We start from the raw sequence: 18029 nt of genomic DNA, 5'->3' as shown, positions 1-18029 counted from the left end.
CCCCTTAGGACTTGGTGTTCCAGGGTGCCACAGTCACAGCAATAAGGTGCGCTTCAGTGGGAGGGAGTCGTAGCACCAGACTGAAACATTGGCCAAGTATGAAAAATTAGATTAACTACCAAACCCTTCAAGTTCTCTAAAACACATATATATTAATTCATCAATAGCAAACATATCTTACTCCAGGGGATTCAACTGTGCCATCTTTCTGTCGATTTTGCCCATTATCAGTAAGAACCTATTGAATCTTACCCTGTAAATTATCCATTATTTTTATTATGATGGAAATTGTCTATTTTAATTCTCTTATTTATTCTCCTTCTGCACACTTATCTTGACTGACATATGCTCGGACCTATATTGACTGAAGGAATCAGAATCTGACTTAAGGGAAATCTCAGTAGCCCAATAACTACAAAGCTGTATTTCTTACTCATGCCGTATGTCCAACAGAGTCAGCAGCGCGTATGGAATGAGAGGGCTGTTCACCATAGTCCCCCAGGGACCTAGTCTGAAGAAGGTTTCATTTTGTCCTGTGCTTCCATGAACATCACAGCACTAGAAAGAAAATGTGGTAAACCTGACTCTGGTTCTTAAAGCTTTTATCTTGAAGTGACTTAGTGTCACTTCTACTCTCATTTCTTTCCACGTATACATTCTATGCCTAACTTTAAAGGGAGGGAGGGCGAGGGATATGAAATCTCTGTACATGTCTAGAAAGCATAGCAAAGGGAGATAAGACTATTTGCTGAATGTTCACGTGGCTACCACATGAAGCCATGCCAGGGCTGGCATTATAATTATTATAGGAAAACTCCTGTGGTCACTTTCAACCCATACTTGACTGCTGTATAAGATGTCTCCGGCCCCCAAGAAGGTCTGTCCTTGAACTATTATGTTAGGTCCCACCAGTATAGGGAGGAATTTTAGTTCATTCTCTGATCTTTGATTATAAGTTCCTTATGAACTTTTAACACAAGGCCCTAAATATCCGTAACAATTGTATCCCTCCTATATGAAAACAGACATGAATGATTGCCTGTCAAGAGGAGACTAGACTGTGACTTCTTTGTCTTACTCTCCTACTGTATTTCTTCCTGTTCCAGAAGAATTCTCCACGTCCTCTTCCTTCTGACAGGGAAATCTTTAGTGACTACACTGTGACTTTCAGTGGAACTCTATATTTGGATCTCCAACCTTGCTTGTATACATAAAGGGAAGTTTTAAAGTATAGAAATATCTTGACTCTCAAAAAATCTATGGCAAGGTGAATATTACTGGGAATTCAAGAAAGGCAACATTGAGACTCAAAGCAGAACAATGAAATTGTGGTCTAGGTGATATCTGCCCTAACCCACAAATAATAAATGGCCTTGATTCAATAGATACAGTAGCCGCAGGGCAACATAATTTTCAAGAGAATGAAAAATTCATGTGCTTAACATTTTCAAAATTGGTATCTTCAAATTAAGCAATGTAGAATATTAAACTTCAGGGCTATAAATTAAAATGTTTTTCATTAGCTGGTACAGTCTTTATTTAAAATGTAGCATGGGTCCTAGTATACAATCAGAAATATCTATGTTGTCATTGAGGGTTCCCCCAGTTAAGCATTTATAAGTTATTCATATCAGAGAAAATCCTTTCATTTAATTCTCACTAAAAAGTATCAACAATAGCAGCAATTTTGATAACAATTAATTTTTAAAAGAAAATGGATAAAACGTAAAAATGGCATAGTATGTTTTGCCTCACCTTTTTGTGTTCAAGAGTATATACTCATCTATTTTCAATCTTCAGAGCACTTTCTGTACAATTTTTCTTCTTTCCTAAGTCATAGGACATGCCTACTCTCAGGTGAAGCTGTATCAGGGAATTTTAAATTACTTTCAGAACAATCCATTGTTCAATCTTTGCCATAATCTCCTCCTATGGTAAGGGAATTGCAATAAGGTGTCTAACTTACATTTTTGTTAATGCTTCATTGGGTCACCCCTAGAAAACTAAGTTCATCCTTGAAACAGTCACACCGCCCCTTCTGCTGCTTTTTCTTTCAGCTTCTGTTTCTGCCCTTACTTTTCAACCTCCCATAGTCACTGAGCGTCCTTATTCAACACAAGTCTCCACATACTCACGTTTCATAATGCCCTGCACATGTTGGACCTTCTTCCCTTGCCACATGTCAGAGATCTGTTAAGAAAAAACAATCTAATTAAAATAATTCACTCATTCTTAACTTTCTTGGGAATATTGCATTTAAATAAATTTTTAATTATGATGATTTCAAGTAGTATACATGTGAACAATTTCAGCAATGGGACTAGACAGATGAAAAATATGTACAGTCATATGCCCACATAGAGAAAAAGTAGCCTTACATCTTCCCTACATCTGGGGCATACCACCCAGGCCAACATGAAATCAAAATCAAAATATGTTTCTAGAAAGAAAGGTTTATGTGAGGGTAGAGAAGAAAGAAAGAATGGCAGAGCTAAGCTAATCCTTTACAGCGGTCCCCAAGCTTTTTGGCACCAGGGACCAGTTTGGTGGAAGACAAGTTTTCCACGGTCGCAGCGGGGGGAGCATGGTTCAGCCAGCAGTGAGAGCGATGCGGAGCGGCAGGTGAAGCTTTGCTTGCTCGCCCTGACTCACCTCCTGCTACTCACCTCCTGCTGTGCGGCCGGTACCTAACAGGCCACAGTTGGGGACCCCTGCCATCACTAACGTGTGAGCTAGGGTTAGGTTTCAGAGTAGGGCGCTTCTAAAGCGGGGAGGGCTAGATTGCCCGATGGACGAGACTCAGCAGGGGACGTTTGGGTAAGATTGGGTGACCAAAACCCTGTCTGGGAGAACATGTTGCAAAGAAATACCAGAATGTGTAGCGGATGGTGGAGCGCTGGGGCTAGGGTGGGAGAATGAGAGCTGCCAGACACCTAGGAAGGCTGACCTTCAGTTTTTTGTTGCTTACTCTAAATATACTCAAACACTTAGAAGAAATTGGAGAAATGACATGTCATTTTTCTCCCATGAGAGGAATCCACCCACAGTGCAGCTACAGTAAACTGGTCAAATCATTAACCCACAAAGACCCCTGCATAGGTATCAGCCATTAACAACACTCCCACGTAGTCAATATTGAGCCACATTGAATTGCCGGAGGAGGAGGAGGCCTGATACCACTCCAGGAGCATGGCTGCCTCCCTAGCAAGCAGGCAGCCAACCTTGACCACCGACCTTCACAAAACAAGATAGAAGGAGAGCTTATCCTTCCACCTTGGAATTAGGGCCAGTCTAAGCAAGGGAAGGAATCCCTCCTTATCCGCATTTTAAGACTCACCATTAGTCCTTTAAATGCTGCCCGTCTTAGACACAGAGTTTATCTCCCCCCCCCTTTCCCCAAAGCATTGTTCCTTTTTTCTCTTCCCACAACATACCACCAGCCTTATCACATAGCATTTATCTCGTGGAAGCTTTAATGGTTTATGTGGCTGTCTCCCTCACTGAGGGTGTTCTACTGGAGGGCAAGGCCCTAGTCCTCATAGTTTTGTATCCCTGGAGCCTAGCGTGGTGCTTGCCACATGTCCAGTGAATGCTGAAATAAGGGTAACCAGCTGACCAAAAGTAGCCACCCAAATGCATTGGTAACAACAAATGTAAACCATAAATGATAGGTAAATATATAGCTAGAGAGAGGTTGTTTTTGTTTTGTTTTGTTCTTTAATAGAGTTGCTTTGATGAATGTTTCCTTAAAGCTTGTTGTTGAACATGCCCTTTTATGCCTCTACATGCCATTTTATTTCTGTCATAAACCATAACATTGTTTTTAACCAGAGCACCAATACAACCTATAAAGTCATCCCTTCCATATTCTTGTCTTAAAGACCGTGCATAAGTCTCTGCTTCTTTGTCCAGCCCAGAGTCACTCATAGCAGGCACCATCAATATACATTTGTGGAATGAAGGGATGACTGATTTACCTTAGCTGCCACCCTTCACTACCCTTTCCAATAAAGTACCCTCACTCACCTATGGATTGTAAAAGACTGGTTTTAGACTTAGCAGGAAAAAATAAATATAAAAAATGACTTATTCAAAACAGCCTTAAAATCAACATTATCTTTTGCTACTGCTGTATCCTGATTACCTTGCTCCTTCCCTTCCTATGTATCACCTTGTTGCTGATGCCTGGCTACAATTTTGAACATGAACTTCGCTTTGCTCCTTGCCATTCTGATTCTAGTTTTTCCCTCTGGTTTAGCCCACAGCCATGCTCTGATGTCTGCTGTATGCCTGCTTCTTTACTTGCGAAGCCTTCCTGGCTTGTAACCCTGCAGCCTCCTCTATTTCCCTCCCCTTCACCCAACTCAGTTTTAATCAGAGTGCATTCCTCTGGAAAGGCCAGACGACATGGTAGAAAAAGCACTGGCTTTAAGTCAGATGACCTTGTTTCAAGACCCAGCTCTGACACTTATGTGTCACTTCAGGACCCCGCAAGAATTTTTGGAAGATACTTTTAAAAAGGACTATTTGTAATAGCACAAAGTGAAGGGAAACAATAGGAGATGTTAAGGCACCCAGGAACTAGCCATTTCCACTCCTAGGTAAAGAGGCAGGGAGAGTCAATGGTGTTATTGAAATCTGGTTAAAAACTAGGGCCACAGATAAGGGGCTGCTTGACGGAGCTGTGGTCACCCCTAGGGATACAGCCATTTCCAGAATGATGCCGAAGAAGGGAGGGAGCAGAATCGCTCTTTCCTCCCATACTCTGATCTCCTGCTGGTGCCCTCACTGACTGAACTCAACCAGGAATCAGAGGAAGAAAGCTCTGGGGATTTGTCCATAGAAATCAACATCCTGGGGGTCAGGGAAGGCAGAGAAAATAGATGTTGGGGTAATATAACCAGAATAGTTTCTATATAAATTTAGGCAAGCAACTTTATCTCTCTGGCTTACGTTGTCTCATCTAGGAAACAATGTGTTTTGAGGCTGTTTTGAGATAACACATGCAAGAGCAACTGCAAAAAAGTTGCTCAATAAAATTATCCCTCATGTAGCCTTGCCCACGACATCTTATCGGACTTGTATGTCGTCGACGACAGTAATCCTTCAGCCTAAGTCTGTGACCACAGCCACTCAAGCTTCACTGTTGACTTTCTGAAGCGTTTCCTGGGACAAAGGAGACATGGATATCAGTCCTCATCCAAAGATATGAGTAGGAAAAAGAAAGGACTAACACAGAATAAAAAGGAAAGGCTGCACTCAGTAAAATCCATGTTCCTTCCTCACTTACAATTCCTAAAAACAAAAGGAGATTGAGTAGTATCTCCATGAGGTGCAAAAGTCCTTTTCCCTAATCTTTATGGGCGTCTGCCCAGAATCCGAGGTTTAAAATGTGTTCTTCCTTGTCCCAAAGTCTAGAGACATCTAGACAGATTAAACTAGTCCTGGACCTAATTTGCCAGGCCAGCGTCATCTAGGATTCTTGTAAGGGTTTAGGCATTTCCAGAAAATCAACGCGTTTACAGGCAGATTTCTAAATCTGGACCTATTCAGTTAAACATAATTCCGTAAGTGAAAGATGTGATGTCACATAACTAGAAATAGCGTTGACATTTGCAGTTACAAGTCTGTCTTTCTTTTTTGGATATATTGCCATTATTTTCAGAGCTGAAAGGACTTTGGAGATGATTTACTTGAATTCCCTCATTTTTCAGATAAAGAAAGCTGAAACACAACAATAAATTCAGAACAAGGACTCACCTTGATCCCTAGATTTCTTGCCCTTCTTACCACAACACACAGCCTCTTTCTGTTAAAACTCTGTAGTCAAACAAAATTTTCTGAGGTAGTAAATAATTTATCTTAAGTACTACCAGATACTCACTTTTTAAATGAGCCCAGCAAAGAACTGATTCGTGAAAGTTTTTAAAAATAGGCACACCAGCCAGTGCTCACCACAATTTTATAAGTGTCCCATAACTTCATCTGGGAGGAAGAACATTCTTTCTTGTTGACAGAAAGTAATTCATCATGGGTCTTGATTTTCTCATGTTCTTAGTGCTATATAACCATTTAGTCATTTTTAAAATTGCTATAATAATTCTGTCTCCTTTATTTCTCTCTCTAAAAATAGTAGTTTCCTTCATCTACTCATTTCAATGGCTTTTAAATACTGCTGTCTGCTCTCTATTTCAGGGATGACTTCTAGCTGCATCAGTTACACAGACACCACCCGGAGGACCCTGCTTGACTTACTCACTCATATGCCTCCGGATCTGAGTAACTGGAGAGTTGAGCATTTTCAGGATCTGCATGTTAGCTCTGTGGTATAATGACTGATGTCAGCCCGAACTTTGCCAAACATCTCTCATCACTACCAGTTATGTACCATTCCAAACTATTGGGCTTGCTCTCTCTTTCTGGAGCACAGCCCCCTCTCACATATTTGCAGTATGGATTCAACAATATGACAATCATTTTCTTTCCTTAAAGTGCCACTGCTGCAAGTGACAAAAATAACTTGTTACTGTTGTCACTGCCTGGTGGGGGAGGTAGAAAAAGGAGAGATGAGAAGTTGCCGTAACTAGTCTGGATGTGTTTAACCCTCTATCTTTGTCCAAAACTATTCTATTCTCCTGGCCCGACTCAAACTCCTGGTTATCTAAACTCCCTGGGACTTTGATGTTTTCTGGAGAAAAATAGCAAGCAAATGTTGACTTCTATGCTGAGCCTATGGTTTTTAACTTGCTTTAGGCTTGGGCCCTGGAATTCATTGGCAGCCACAGGCTTCTGTGAGCGCTGTTTTCTTGATTTAAAAAAAAAAAAAAAAAAAAAAAAGTGCTATGTTGCACAAAATAGGCCATGGCAAGCTTTCCATAAGCTGCAAGGACAGTCGAGGGACGCAAGGCTCAGCCAGGCAAGTAAATACACATTTAATAGAACAGTAACATGGATCAGGAAAAAGTTATTCTAAAGCATAGTGTCAAGAGAGAAAGAATACACTCGCCGTTTATTTAATGTTTTCCTTATGTTTCCTCAGAGCAGCACTTATTCCTTGACAAGCTTTTCCTGCCCACTGCATCTAGTTCTTTTCTGGGATGGCTCAAGAACTGCAGCTTCTCACTGTGTGTGTTTATTTATTTACACGCCCATTCCTGTCCTCATCCAAACTAACATATGTCTGCACAACACACAGTGAAAAAAGTAAATTCTTTCTTCGTGTTTATTTCCCTGAACTTGTTCACCAAATTGCTTTTTTACATCCCCTTTTGCAATCTCATCCCATCCGGCTCAAGTATCCAGGATTAGAAAGGCCGTCTCTGGAGTCCTTTTCAAAGGGAGCCTCCCACAGCCTTTAAATCCCCCACGTTTTATGGTGCAGATATTCAGGATCTGAGGTATTAAGAAGGAAAGCAAAGCTGACTGAGACGGGCATAGAAAAGTAGAGTAGCTTCTTTTTTGGATAATCATTATTGGAATTGTCCTGTTGTCTGCAACTTCTCTGGTTCAAAGTAATAAACTCGGTCATTCTCAACTGGACATTATGCAACAGATAAAGGAAGGGAGTGTGTGTGTGATGTATGGAAAATACAGTTCCACCACAGAAACACAAAGCTTGCAAATGGGAATTTTTAATTAAGCCCCAAATCATAATCTTGATGGGTTGTTGTCTTCCCCATAATAAAGAACCTAAAGAAAACTATTCCTGCCTCCAAAATTCCAATACAGGTATACAAAGTAATAAATGATATTTAATTAAGGAATTCATATGGGAAGACCCAGTCTCTCAGATTCTAATTTTTAGCACTTTGACAGGAGTGCCTATTTCATGTTCCCTTCCTTTTGCTTCCAGGCCATTTCACCTCCTCAATCCTCACTTTTGGGATGTATAACAGCTACACCATTGACGTCTTCACAGACACAACAATTTGAAGCACTGCAAGCTTGAAAATGGAATGGCTAGACGCAATCACCTTTTTCTCTCCTCTCATTTATCAACACAGAAATTAAGGCAATCCGGTAATAGGGGTTACAAATAGATAAAAGAGAGAGAAATACAAATCTTAATTGTTCCTGCAAGGCTTTAGCTATTTTCTAAACCTAAATTATTTGAGCATAAGAATTAGCAAGGTGTCTTTGAATCAGGGACTTTTTTCAAAGCCACCTCTCAGAAGTCTGGGGCTGTGTAAAACTGTAATGCTGTAGAGTGCAGTCCTTGCGACAGTCTGTGTAATAGAACACATAGGACAGATTTACGTTAAAAATCACTTTGGGGGCTTGTGACTTTCAACTAAATACTTCTTCAGAAACTACTGGAAGCTCTTCGACTTGTGCTACTGGCGAAAAGAGGTGGGAAGCTACCACCGACTAATAAGAGCCAGGGTGTGTACCCCGCTCTGAAGGGCCGGCCCTCGGCTTTCCCACCCCGGGGTGGACCAACGAACCTTATTTTTCGCTGCCAAGGGCCCCTACCTGAACTTGGAACAGAAGGAAGTAGTGGACCCTCTCCTCTCCTCCCCAAGCCGGGAAAAATCTTTCCAAATCTCATTCCCAGTCCCCCAGATGAGAAACCAAATTGCACAAGAGATCTCGAGAAGATTTGAGAGACGGAGAGTGAGAGAGAGAGAGAGAGCGGCGCTGGGCGAGGGCAAGCAGACTGCGGAGGGAACTGCCTGAGGGGAGGAGGAATCTTCCAGAGGCTCAGCAAAGACTCCGTTTGGGAGAAAGTCGCAGCACAGTTGGATTTCCAAAGGTGTGTGAGCGCACACACCTCTGAGTCCTACCCGCTCCGGGCAGGTAACGGGCGGCCGACCTGACCACCAGTGCCCACTGAGCTTCCCCCGGACCACCCGCCCGGCGCCCAGCTGCAGCTACTTCTGCTGAAAGAAAGAAAGGAAAGGAGAAAAGCAACAGAGGAGGGGCTCAAGAAAGCTGGGAAGGAGTCCGCAGCCAGAAACCCTGCAGCAATCTGCCAAGGGGGCGAGAAGCGAGCTTCCCTGGGGCAGTGGTTGCGCGCCGGCGCCGGGAGTGGAGGCGCGAGGGAGCCGGGACGCGGGCCCCCGGGAGCGGGGTGCGCCCAGCCTGAGGCGGTTGAGACCGGCCGGCGTCGGGGGCGGGGAGGGGGGAGTCTCGCGGCCGCTGGACCGTCCACCTCCACGGTCTCAGCCCGAGCGCGCCCGCCTCTCCCCGCGACCGCGACCCTTCTGAAGAGGGGCTCTTCTGGGCACGCAGTGCCTCCCCCCACTCCCTCCGGCTCCTGTTCTCCCGCCTTCTTTGCAGTGTCCAGAGATGCTCCGCCGCAGACCTGGGACCCCTTAGGCGCCTCTTCCCGTCCCTCTGCCAAATCGCGACGCCTGTACTTTTCCAGCTCCCTCTTTCCCTCTTGAAATTGAAAGTTATTGAGGTCGCTCAGGGTTGTTGCTCCAGCAGTTTCCTTCCCCGCCCCCGAGCTCCCCCCGCCCCCAGCAGCCATCCCCCTCCCCTCCCCCCTCCCTCGCCCCGTCCCTCCCACCCACCCTCTCGCCCTCCCTCCACCACTGGAGCGGCTCCTGCTCGCGAACAGCAGAAGCAGCTCGGGGTCTCTCCGCCGCCCCTTGGCCATGGCCGCGGTGCTGACGGCGCCCGCTCCCCTCCGCTCCCGGGGCCCCCGCCGCTGCCGCAGCAACCTCTAAGCCCAAGGGGCCGCCACCGTCGCCACCGCCCACCCGGATCCCGCCCGCGGCCGCCGCCGCCGCGCACCATGCTACCTGCGGCCGCCCTGGCGAGGCCGCTCGCTGCTTCTGGAACCCTCACTTGCGGCACTGACAGCCACCGTACGGGAGCCCCCGCAGCTCAGGGCTCGGACAGTTTGAAAGTACAGTAGTTGGTTTCCCTGACCACCCGACCCGCTTCGTTTGCCATCCCAGCTCGCCTATCGGATCTGAGTGGAGGAGTCCGCTGCTTGGATTCTCTCTTGCTCTCCATATACGCCTAACACCTACGTGTATTTCTAAAACATTCAATATTAATTAACAATCAAAAGAAAAAGGAGAAAAGGAAGGGAAATATTACTGGGTTACTATGCACTTGCGACTGATTTCTTGTTTTTTTATCATTTTGAACTTTTTGGAATACATCGGCAGCCAAAACGCCTCCCGGGGAAGGCGCCAGCGAAGAAGTAAGTGCAGGCTTTTTTACGCATTTGCTCCCTCCCGCCGCGTTCACCTGTCGGGTCGCTTTGCCTGTCCTGAGTCGGCTCCCAGAGGCAGCGGTCCTCCCACCCAGCACCCCACGCCTCGAGAGGAGGTAACAGTTTAGGCTCCTGTGTTGGCGTCTTTCACGCCTTTCTCTCCGCGCCCCTCTCTTCCCCCGCATCCTTCTGGGTGCCAGAGTCCGGCGGACCCGGCGCTAAGGTGGCTCCCGCACCCTCATAATTTCAGGTTCGCGGAAAAGTTCGGCCCTTCGTTAGACTAGCTCGAGGGATTTGTGCTTTCCTCCCGAGACTTGGACGGGGGCCTCGAGCCCCCAGGCATCACGGACGCCCGGACGGCTGGACGCCCCTGACCACTGAGTTCCCGCCGGGGAAGGCGCGGCCGCGGCGCCCGCTCACCTTGCGTCGCCGCCTCGCTTGGGGAGACCTCGCAGGGTCCTCCCGCGGCGCTGGGGTCGCGAGGAACTCTCCCGCCCCTCGGGAAATGGCGAGCGAGCGCCTGCGCGGCCGCTCTACCCCCAGCCACGCACGAGTGGAACCGAAGGGCGCGCGGGGCGCTCGGGGTTCGCGTGCCTGCGCGCTTAAGGAGACGCTCGGCGTCCCAGTACGGGGGATGTGAGGGCTGCCGAACCGGCCGCTGGGAGCTGGAGGTGCCAGGTTTCCAGTTACAATCTTGCCTGTCACGCGTGAGCGCTTTTACCGTCTCAGACCCTTTCAAGTGGGTCCCCTGGGGCAGACACACACACTGAGGGGTGGGGTTCCCCTAAAGACTCAGGCTCGCCTCCTTGCTGCCCCTTATCCCGATCCCAGTTACTTGGATGGTTGGCTTGTGAAGACTTCCTAGGACAGTGCCCTAGCTGGGATGAAACGGGCACCGCCCCCCCACCAGGGCACCCTCAACCCGGGTTGGTCTGTTTCAAGGTGGCGTCTCCCGTAGATGAGGAGACAGACCCGAGAAAGGCACCTCTCCCTGCCCCTGGGTAGCCCGGCGCGCTGGCCGCTCCGCTCCGGCGTATGTGCAGGCGTGGGGAGTTCCTTCGCAGATAGAACCGAGGGCGACCCTGGCTCCAGCGTGGGGTCGCTGGCGGGGACTGGGAGGGAGAAAACTTCCCGGGGCGCAGAGAGCGATGCTATTGCCTTGACCGACTCGGACCTCCGCCGCCCAGGAGCCAATGACGCTTGGCGGCGCCTGGTCCCGCGCGCAGAGCCACCTCGGATCGCTGGCCCGCGAAGCCCCTGGGGGCAAGCTCGGGTACAGCGCAGAGGACACAGCACAGTCTTGTGTGAGATGGAGATTTTAGAAATCGCTTCTCCGCCACAGTTTGTGCCCTGTCTCTGGACGTGAGGGACCCCTGAAAGCTCCCTTTGTGCCGCTTGCCTAGGGCAGACAAGGTTTGATTCACCTGAAAACTGCTTCTAAGAAACGCTGTACCAAAGCGCCAGGGGCTCCCGCCCGGCCTCAGCGCCTCTAGGATCGCGTAGCGGGGGGCAGGAGGGCCTAATCTAAGCACGTCGGGGCATCCGATTTATTATGCTTGGCCTCTGGATGGTTGTATTCTTCGAAACTCCTCCACTCACCCTTTCACTCGAGACTTGCGGCCGCCTCCCAAAAGAAGTGGCTTAGAGCTCGAGACTTGCCCTCGCTTCTGGCGGTCCCCAGGTCCCCTTCTCGCAGAGTCCGGCCAGGGGAACTGAATCGCAGGTCGGTGGGGAGAGAGAGGCATGCTGGGCACAAGCGCAGCCTCCTGCTTTCCATCCCTCTTCCAGCCAGTGCCCACCCGGTGCCCATGGCCCACACCCTCCTTCACCCCACTGAGGACCCCGGGGCCAGGAGCCACACAATCGCAGGGGAGGGACGGGGTCCTGAGTGTCAGAGTGGTCTCCGATTGCAGTTTGGGGGCCCCTGTTTCTGATGGAAGACACCGGAAAGAAAGCTGGCCATCCATTCGTTCTCACTTCCCCCCAGCAAGGACAGCGGTGCAGGAAGCTGCCCAGTGGTCCTGCCCCAAGTCTTCTGGGAGCAGAGGGGGGATGGAGCACCCCTAGGCTCCGATTAGAGAGGATTTACAGAGTCCAAAGGCGAGCTGCTTTTTGATCTGCCTTAATCTTCTCAAGGCCAAGTCAAAGGCGCCCTCTTGTTGTGTAGTGGGGATGAGAAAGGGAGTGGGTGGAATTGTGTTGAAATTCCGATTGTTCTGTGGGTGTGGGGCCGGGAGAGAGCTCCCCTAGCAGGGGATGCTCCTTGCTCCTTCACACTTGAGTCTGCCTTTGCTCCTGGGGTTTGCTGATGCAACCCTGGGAGAGGGGCGACCCCTTGCGTTCTCCGAGGAGACAGAGGAGACTCTCTTGGCAGGTGCAGCATGGGGTTTGTTCTTGTTTGTTTGTTAGGTTTTGGTTTTTTTAGAATGGGGAAGGAGTAGAGGGTAAGGTCCAGAAAATCAAGGTCAAATTGCAGGTGTACAAACTCGTTTCTTTGGAAATCTCTGAAAAAAACGTTTTCTCAAATAGGGACTGGGAAAAAGTTGTTTAAATGAAAAATAAGGTAGTAGTCAAAGGTATTCTAGAAAGAAACGGTCTTTCCTATTTTTGCTTCAAGAGACAATTAAAGTATTTAACCTCTTGGCCTATAGATAAATATCTTCACTCTCCTAAACTTTTAAATCTTAACTAATGATAGAAATTTGGGGTGTAAGAACTATTTTTCAGAGTTTTTAAAGTGGTCTCTTGAATGTTTTGGTAGAAAAGTTTCTTGCAAAAACATGTTCATTTGCAGTGTTAAATATTATCAAGTCTAAGGAACCATGGCTAATCCGCAGATAAAGCAGATACAGCTATCTATATCAGTAATCTCCTGTTTCCCTCAAGGAACTGCTATTCCATTTATCTCTACTTTGTTGCAAACTAGTGATCCTGTTTCCTCTTATAGAAAAAATAACATTTTAAACAGGAGTTTTGTACTTTAAAAAAATATCTATTATGTTATGGATGAATAAATACTCAATAACTTTTTTACCTGCTTGGATTCATATACAGCTCCTAGAGTTGACTAAGTTGAATTTACTCAAGATAAAAATGAAATGCAATCCTTATTCAAAAATCCTCAACCAGAAATGTTTTCAGAGGATGTGAAATAAAGAATCCTGAATGGAGTTTTGAACTCATTTCCAGCTCAGCCTTTGCTGCTTGGTACAATCAGCTGCTGAATTCTAGCTTATCTGCTAATAAAAGTAAAGCTTATATGTGCCATAATAACCGCAGTACCGTACAATTGCACCACACTTTCACTTGAGTTATTCACTTGGGTCCCTAAATAGCCACTTGAAGTATAGAAGCAGGTATTAATATCCCCATTTTACAGGGAAAGAACCCAAAAAACAGAGGCTAAGTAACCTATACAAAGCCATACAGCTACTAAATGGAACTTATCTCCTGCTATTTATGCCATATGTTGGCCCACGTCAGAGAGAAGATGTCAGGCGTGTTAAATAATAAATCTGATGGTCTCAAAACCACCATTTATCCTATGTTTGTAGAATAAGCTGTTCTAATTGGAAATTTTTGAACGATATTTATATGTATTATACATTAATGACCAATGTCAAAGAGTTAAATACCTGATAGTGATAATGAAGCTTGCTAAATATAATATTATTTAGTTATTAAGAAGACATTGTAGGATCATATTATGCCAGAAGACTATTGTGAGAAACATCAGATGCCACTGTAGTACCCTTTTTATTTGATGCCATCTATTAATTGGTTTTTAATTGCTTAGATTCCAGATAGATCCAGCTTTTGAAAAGCCATTGTAGGCATAATAATTACCAAGCACTCATTGCACAATCTATAAAACTTTTAAAAATCTTTCATAAAGATGTTTGAAATAAAGGAGTAAGAACATAAGAGAAATCATTTTAATGGTGATAAAATGAAAACCGATTTACTGGAATACAGTGGTCATTGCTCATGATACCATTTTGGATGTTAAGCCATTCTTTGAGATTCTGATACACTCTTGATGATTACACAGCTAACCTGGAAAATAATAGGTTAACTACAAGACAGAAAAATCTTTCATTCTATTATGCATTTTGTCATATTAATTTTGAATGAAAATGTATAGTTTGGATATTGGCTACAACGCATTTTTTCACCTGTCTACTTTTGTCACCAGTCTACCTTGTTTTTGAGTGAAACACTGTTTAATAGATGAAGATATGAGTAAAATTTGCTAGAGAAAGTATATTCTGCAACATATCATGTGATATCTGTATGAATCCAAGCCCCAAATTCAAACTCTTAGGCATTAATGGCAACATCTAAATATAAACAAAAGACACTTATTTTTGTGAATTCTAATTTAATCATCATTACACTATCAAAATTGTTTCTTAAAGTATCTCTTTGTTATACTATTTTAATTCTTTATTACTTCAATAAAAGGATTTTATTAAGAACATTAAGGATGATAATTTTTGAATATTGTCTTTTTAGTCCCAAGTTATTCTATGTAAAGTAATTGAGAATATAATAAGCATAAAATTGATTTAATGGCATTACTTCAATATTTTTAAGGATGAAATATGAACGGTATTTTAACTTGCAAGTAGATAAGTTTTGTTGAATCATTTCTCCATTAAATATTTCCTGGAATTTAATATTCTACAAATTAGTTCCCCAGAAAGTGATGAATGGGAAATTACAGCATGTAGTTAAATTTGATTTTCAAGTTATTATGGGGAAACTCTTGCCACACTACTACAAAACAAGTGTATTAGTCATCTGATCGTTTTAGTCTGTTTTAATCTGGACAGAGATCTCCAGATTGCTACGGAGTATCTCAAATATTTTCTAGTTAAATGGTTAATCTTTTTTAAAAAATGCAATAGTTCTTTTGAATTCTATATATTATTGATAGAATACTGTGTGTTGTCAGAAACCTTTGTAGAGTTAAGACCACATGATCCCTCTGCAATTATAAGAATGAACTATCAAAAAATAAAACTATTCCACATACAGCAGTTTTCTAAATCATCTTTCCCCTCTTTATCTCTATCCAAATGTTTCATTTTGGACGTTGTCCTGACCTCTCTTCCCACTTCCTCACTATTCACTCTCCCCAGCCCCCAAAACATCCTTTTCCAAGCAGTGAATTCTTGAAATGCCATCAGAGTGGGTATTATGTTTCATGAAATGTAAGAATCAACTTTGGTTACCATTAGGAAAACATCATTCAGTTTTGAGAGCATGGTAAGGATCATGTAAGACAGTGTGTTGAAATTATATGTTTTACTTGGTTAAGACTATTTCTTCTCTGAACCGTGCATCATACACTGGCATTCTTTTGAGAATGATCATTTGAAAAAGTGTCGCATCATAAGTTATATAGATATTTTTTGCCTTGCTTTTGATTTTGAGGAAAAACGTGGGTTGCTTTCTTGACTGTGAATTTTTTCTTAAGGTTTAAAATGATTCGATTATCTTAAAATTTACCGTTTGTTGGCCAACCTAGTAAATTTGAAATGCTTTGCAGTTATACCTTAACAAAACATGTAAAGTATAAAATACACATCTGTAAAAGACGCTGCCCATTTTTTCTATTTGTTTAATTCTGTCCATCAGATCTTTCCATTCAGGACTATTACTAGCATTCCGACTAAAGTACTTAACCAGCAATGCTGAAAAGAATGGAATGTTCCATTCTCAAGGATTGTCAGGGTGCTGAGGATGCCATTGAGTGCTAAGAAATCCCATCTTCTGCTCCAAAGATGTTTCAACAACATGCAACTTTTAGGCAAAATACCTGAATTCTTTTTACATATAAAAAGTTTGAATAATTTCAAAAACTCATTTAAAAAAAAACATGGCTGCAGGTGCCTCTTCTCTGATAATATTTCTGCCTTATTTATATTCTTGGCGAGGTAACTAGGTAACTGGGTAACCTAGGTAACTAGGTCTAGTTACCATCTGCTGTCACTAAAACTGTTCTGGAAGTTTTTAGGGAAAATTCAATGGTACTAAAGGAGATGATTGCCCAATTAAATACATATTTAATGGCCTTTAACTGCTTTTATGCTTTATGCCTTATGCAAGTATCTAACCCAGTCTTCAAAATACTACCTTATTAGGTTTCCATCTGACCTTTAAGAATTTGATGGATAGCAGCAAACATCATAAAATCATGGTACAGACTGAGACCTAAGAAGTCACTGAAGGAGAATTCCCAGTGTGTGTTGAGAAAAGTAGGCTAAGAAGTAGAAGACCTGGGTTCTACATCTAGCACTGCTAGTAATATCTGAATAACCCAGACAAGTCCCTTTACCACACTAAGCTGCAGTTCCTCATCTGTGAAGTGAGGTGATTGGTTAAAAATTTAGATCTAAGCAATTCTTATAGGTTCTTCAACTTTTAATCTTTTGGTATAAGAACATGAACCAGGAGTAGCGAGTTAGTTCTTCTAAACTTAGTTGTTTTATTCAACCAAGTTTAGTGGATGAAGATTAAGAATACAAAAAGGGACTTCCCTGGTGGTCCAGTGGTTAAGAATCCACCTTCCAATGCAGGGGATGCCAGTTCAATCCCTGGTCGGGGAACTAAGGTCCCACATGCTGCGGGGCAACTAAGCCCTCAGTCCGCAACTAGAGAAGCCCGTGCACCACAATGAAGAGCCCGTGTACGGCAACGAAAGATCCCATGTGCAGCAAATAAGACACGATGCAGCCATTATTAAATAAATAAATAAATAAATAAAGAGTCAGAGGAGGAAAGAGGTCATCTTAAAAAAAAAAAAAGAATACAAACAAATATAAGTATTCACTTATTATAAGTAAATCCATCATATAAAGATTAATAAGTAACTTATCAACATAGAGACTGAATTAATTATGATATTCCTCACCCATCGCAATATCTAGTGCCTGAAAACCATAGCCATAGCGTAAATCCACATACTCCATTTTTGGCAAGTCCATTTTGTCCTTGGGCTTAGAGTCACAGGGAGCTGGTTTGGAATCCCAGCTAGAAAGATGCATCAGAACTCCCCTACCATGACAGGAGTTTAGAAGTGGCCCTGTGATGGGACGGAAGCGGCAAGTACAAAGGCCCAGGTTTAAGCTTATAAGACCCTGTGCTATGACAGTGACTGATTGAGCACGAGAGTGCATATGAAGGGAAAAGAGGAAGAGAGCCATACTTGGCACTAAACTTTGGCTTATAAGGACTCATGTCTGGGTGAAAAACAATTATGTCTATCTTTTTGATTAGAGATAATCAAAAAGAACAGGAAAGTAAGACAAGCAGATTTGTTAGGAAACTTATTTTCCTTTTGCGCTGTCTTTGAGGGCCAGCAGGGCATTTAGGAACTCTGAATCAAAGTTGCAGAGAGTTTCAGGAGCTGAAGATAAGCATTTTTGAGTTACTCCCATAAAAGGCATAGTTGAATACATGAGATAAAAATCTGGCAGTTTCTTGTTTATTGTTATTAAAATGTTTGCTGTGCTGACATTGAGACTCACTTTTACTGGTAGTATCAAAATAAGATGAATTACATTAAGGTACTTTGTCTATAGAATCTAATATATCATTTTCAACTGTGGTTTCTCATTTTTATAGCCCTTTTTGTGCTACGTAAGAAAATGGTCACTGGTATCAGGAGTGGTAATTTTACGTTGCCAAGTCTTCCACTTGAAGGTCATACTTGGAAGTCTCATCACCTGTGGAACGATATTCCTTTGCCACAGGATCTTAGGTAGACCTGAAAAACTTTATAGTAAGGAAAGATTAGTTTCCTTAAGGTGTAAAAATGATTTTTTATATCGTTCCACTTGGATCTAGCATCTAC

At 43.9% G+C, this 18029-nt stretch overlaps 2 protein-coding genes across 3 annotated transcripts in view; one reads left to right on the top strand and one right to left on the bottom strand.

Annotated features, from left to right (window-relative positions):
• Positions 1 to 10884, bottom strand: part of LOC309635275 (uncharacterized protein) — a 114496-nt gene extending 103612 nt beyond the window's left edge. The window contains exons 1-2 of the mRNA XM_082406302.1: positions 10589 to 10884; positions 2136 to 2190 (exon numbers count right to left, since the gene is read on the bottom strand). Coding sequence (XP_082262428.1) covers positions 2136 to 2181 — 46 coding nt within the window. The 5' untranslated portion in view covers positions 2182 to 2190; positions 10589 to 10884. The remainder of the gene's footprint in view (positions 1 to 2135; positions 2191 to 10588) is intronic.
• The window catches only part of RSPO3 (R-spondin 3), a 99789-nt gene continuing 91256 nt past the window's right edge, over positions 9497 to 18029 (top strand). The window contains exon 1 of one of the 2 annotated variants that reach the window (XM_082406273.1): positions 9497 to 10156. In XM_082406273.1, coding sequence (XP_082262399.1) covers positions 10060 to 10156 — 97 coding nt within the window. In that variant the 5' untranslated portion in view covers positions 9497 to 10059. The remainder of the gene's footprint in view (positions 10157 to 18029) is intronic. The other variant, XM_082406272.1, reaches the window with a different exon arrangement.

This window comes from Balaenoptera borealis (genome assembly GCF_965194805.1).
Source record: "Balaenoptera borealis genome assembly, chromosome: 9".
NCBI classification, from domain to species: Eukaryota; Metazoa; Chordata; class Mammalia; order Artiodactyla; family Balaenopteridae; genus Balaenoptera; species Balaenoptera borealis.
Note: the sequence above shows the minus strand (reverse complement) of the source record. Positions and strands in the feature narration are given on the sequence as shown.